The 3,974-nt window shown below is 52.8% G+C and overlaps 1 protein-coding gene across 2 annotated transcripts in view; it reads left to right on the top strand.

Moving 5' to 3' along the window:
- AK8 (adenylate kinase 8) overlaps positions 1-3,974 on the top strand; it is a 125,647-nt gene that overhangs the window by 39,737 nt on the left and 81,936 nt on the right. The window contains exons 6-8 of one of the 2 annotated variants that reach the window (XM_077768510.1): positions 1,491-1,572; positions 2,561-2,632; positions 3,334-3,534. In XM_077768510.1, coding sequence (XP_077624636.1) covers positions 1,491-1,572; positions 2,561-2,632; positions 3,334-3,534 — 355 coding nt within the window. The remainder of the gene's footprint in view (positions 1-1,490; positions 1,573-2,560; positions 2,633-3,333; positions 3,535-3,974) is intronic. The other variant, XM_077768508.1, reaches the window with a different exon arrangement.

The following is a 3,974-nucleotide window of genomic DNA, read 5'->3' as shown; positions in this document are numbered from 1 at the left end:
CCCTCAGAGATCATGCCCAACATTGACAAAGATACAGGCAACAAGTGATCTCCTGTTGGATTCCAACACTTGGCCAGGGCAGTTTTGTAGAGCAACATGGTGGAAGGTATCAAAAGCCACAAAAGAAAGTGTCAACTTTTAGAAATCGATTTCCAGAATGTTCTGTGTGCATCAAGATATGCTTAACAGCGTTTAAAAAAATAATAATGGTAGAAAACAGGACTGAAACTAAATCAACAATATGGGAGTGGTTAACATTTGTCAGGTCAGTTCACCTCATGCCGGCAGCTTTGGAAACTTCCAGAAGGGGAACATTTTCTCACATGGGAAAATGTTCCGGAAATGTTTTTGCTGTATGAAAAGCACAGGCTACAAAATAGTGTGCACGGTGTGATTCTGCAGCCAGGACAACGATACCAGTCAGTGAAGGCTGGAAGGATCTCCAGCAAAGTGTCAACCGTGGCTAGTCCGGGCCAGTGGTGTTACCAGTGACTCGCGCTGCTCTTTCAGCTTTTCGGTATCCTCCACACCGTGGACAGCAATCGTGTGTTTCTTTCACAGTTGGACTTACATGGTTCATAAAGACAAATGTTCTGGACCCGTTCCCTCACCGTATGTACCTAGAAGGGGCAGAAGCCCGCGGGCTTTCAGCCCTGGAACAAGTTAGCTACAGAACAGAGACTCCCACTCAGTCCTCTTACTGCTGCAAGGTTTGGGGCTTCTTCTTCAGAAAAGTGGGGTTTTGTCTGGACTCAAGTGATTCTTCTCCCAGGATCCCCTATCCGGGAAACTCTCTTGAAGAAATGATCCACAGGGTGGAAAGAGCCGTACGCACAGAGCTGTTCATCACAGCATTATTTATGAATGATGCATAAAGAATAAAGAATAAATAAGTTATGAATAAAGAATCGTTAGCGGTTGAAATGTTCCGTCGTGGGGCCTGGTTCCTGGGGCAAGATGTTGTGCCGACACCGAAAACGGTGGCCACGGAGAGGCGTGCTGATTCGAGGAAGTGCTTTGGTAGCTGTGACACATGAAGGAGAAAATCAGGACACGAAATACGTACGTTGTGATTATCCTACATCACAAATGTACGATTCAGAAGGGAATGTGACGGGGCGCCTGGGCGGCTCAGTAGGATGAATGTGTGACTTTGGCTCAGGTCATGATCTCACGGTTTGCGAGTTCAAGCCCCGCGTTGGGCTTGCTGTGGTCGGTGCAGAGCCTGCTTGGGATCCTTTGTCTTCCTCTCGCTCTCTGCCCCTCCCCCACTCTCTCTCTCTCTCAAAATAAGTAAACATTAAAAAAAGAAGGGAATATAATAATATGAGAGTACTTTAAGGTGGGTGATGTGGCTTATTTGAAACATTTACTTTCTTTTGTCTTAAAAGTTCCAGGTTTTTTTAAATAACACTATTATATTCCTTCTATAATTCCAAAAAAAATCTAAAAAGTAAAAATAGATGAGTACCTCTCAGTTCTCTGCCTAGGGCTGGATTCTGGATGGTATCCCCGAAACCCGGGAGCAGGTCCTGATGATCCAGACCCTCGGGATCACCCCCAGGCACGTCAGTGAGTAGCCTGTGACAGTCCCCAGACCTGAGAAGCCAGTGCCCTGCTCTGTGTCGCCTGCTCCCAGGGCCCATGCTCAGCCCCGCACCAGCCAGGACCCAGCAGGGAAAAGGACAGCACAGATGAATTTTATAAAGCAAAAGGCCTCTGGGGATCGCTCTTAGAAAAATGGGGTTTTAGGGCTGCCTGGGTGGCTCAGTCAGTTAAACCTCCGACTTCAGCTTAGGTCATGATCTCACGATCTGGGAGTTCAAGCCCCGCGTCAGGCTCTGGGCTGGCGGCTCAGCCTGCTTTGGGTTCTGTGTCTCCCTCTCTCTCTGTCCCTCCCTTGCTCATGCTCTCTCCCCCCTTCTCTCTCTCGAAAATGAATAAGCATTAAAACATTTTTTTTAATAAGTAAGAAAAGTGGAGTTTTGGGGCGCCTGGGTGGCTCAGTCGGTTTAGCGTCCGACTTTGGCTCAGGTCATGATCTCACGATTCGTGGGTTCGAGCCCCGCGTCGGGCTCTGTGCTGACAGCCAGCTCAGAGCCTGGAGCCTGCTTCAGATTCTGTGTGTGTCTCTCTCTGTGACCCTCCCCTGCTCATGCTGTCTCTCTCTTTCAGAAATAAATAAAACATTAAAAAAAATTAAGATAGGAAAAAAAAAAGAAAAATGGAGTTTAGTTTTGACCCTGGCAGTTCCTTGTTCGGGGGTCTCCCATCTGAGAAAGCCTCTACAGGAAATCATCCAAAATACAGCAAGAGCATCATCACAAAGACGTTCTTCAGGGCGTTATTCCAGTGAAGACTGTTAGATGGCATGTTCAGTTGCAGGCTGTCTGCTGGCCTGAGATCGCACCTTCCGGGCTGGCTGCCGAGAAGACCCCTCTAAGGGACTGTCGTGGGGGGGAGGTGGCAGTGGTTAGGGTCATAGCACAGCCCACGAGATTTGAGGGTCTGGGACCCGCTGCCCAGCCCACCAGCGGTGCTCTCTCCCTTCCCTGTCCAGTTGTGCTGAGCTCTCCAGACAGCGTCCTGATTGAGAGAAACTTGGGGAAGAGAATCGACCCTCAAACGGGAGGTATGACATCTCCACCCCCTGCCCACTCCATGGACTTTCAGAGACGGTCAGTGACGGACGGTGGATGATGATCAGTTGGACTAACAGCCCCACCCTCCATGTACTGAGCCCTTCTCTGCTTGGGGTGCCCACAGAGGGCCGCGTGGGGGCCACACAGGTGAGCGCAGGCTCAGAGCTGCGGGCTGGGCTAGGAGGGGAAGACACTTGGAGACGGTAAACCCGGCCCGGAGGAGTTGGAATCCTGTTGATGTGCTGGGTCTCTAGCAGGGGCTGGGGCCCCAGGGTTTGGTGGCAGACAGACTTGTGTTTGCAGACCCTGACCCGCCCCTTTCCAGCTGCGTCACATGGGGTGAGTTGCCCGACATCACCAAGACTCGGTTTCCTTATCTGCACACGGGGTGGCTCATGCCTTGTGATCTGGTGGCTGCGGTGATGAGCTGCAGGGGGGGAGGCGGGAGCTTCAGAGGGCCCGGCACGGAGCCTGTGCTCGCAAGTCACCGCAGCCCTTCCCGCTGTGCCGAGAACTCTCATCATTCTGTTACTGTTTAAAGAGACATGAGAGCAGCTCCAAAGGCAAAGTGCATCCGCCTCGCCGGGTGGGCTCACAGGGGCCCCCTGGATGGCCAGCCCCCGGCCAGATGCCCCGGCGGCCTCAGCGGCCTCCAGCCAGCGACCCTAACCACACGCCTCTCCCCTGGCAGAGATTTATCACACCACCTTCGACTGGCCCCCCGAAGCTGAAATCCAGAACCGGCTGATGGTGCCAGAGGGCATCTCGGAGCTGGAGACGGCGCGGAAGCTGCTGCAGTACCACAGGGCCATCCCCGGGATCCTCCCGGCTTACCCCAAGATCCTGAAAGTCATCAGCGCCGACCAGCCCTGCGTGGACGTCTTCTACCAGGGTAGGTACACCCAGGCGGCCGGTTTCCCAGGCCCCCTGACCCTCCTTGACCCTCCCATCTCGTGTCCTTTCATGTGGCAGCGATGCCAGTGACCAGAACATGCCTGAGACCCAGGGAGTCCAGTCACGGACGCTCCGAGTTCCCTGGGCTAATAACGCTCTGCCATCGGGCGTGGCCAGCAGATCTGACAGTGAGGGGGTGGGGCGGGAGGGACAGGGGGCAAGAAGTTTGGCCTTGGGGGTGAGGGAGAGGGAAGATAAAATTTGTAAAAATTAAAACAAGCACACAAACAGAACTTACTACCACCACAAAAACAAAAAACAAACAAACAAACAAAAGAAACTCGCAACACAGCTCAGGGGTTGTGAGTCCATGTAGAGCAGGGGAGGCAGCCCCCCCTACCCCCCCCCCCCCCCCCCACCCCCATGTTTCTGCAGCAC

Source organism: Crocuta crocuta, unplaced genomic scaffold (genome assembly GCF_008692635.1).
Source record: "Crocuta crocuta isolate KB4526 unplaced genomic scaffold, BGI_CrCroc_1.0 scaffold35, whole genome shotgun sequence".
NCBI classification, from domain to species: Eukaryota; Metazoa; Chordata; class Mammalia; order Carnivora; family Hyaenidae; genus Crocuta; species Crocuta crocuta.
The sequence above is the reverse complement of the archived record's forward strand: the minus strand, read 5'-3'. Positions and strand labels throughout refer to the sequence as shown.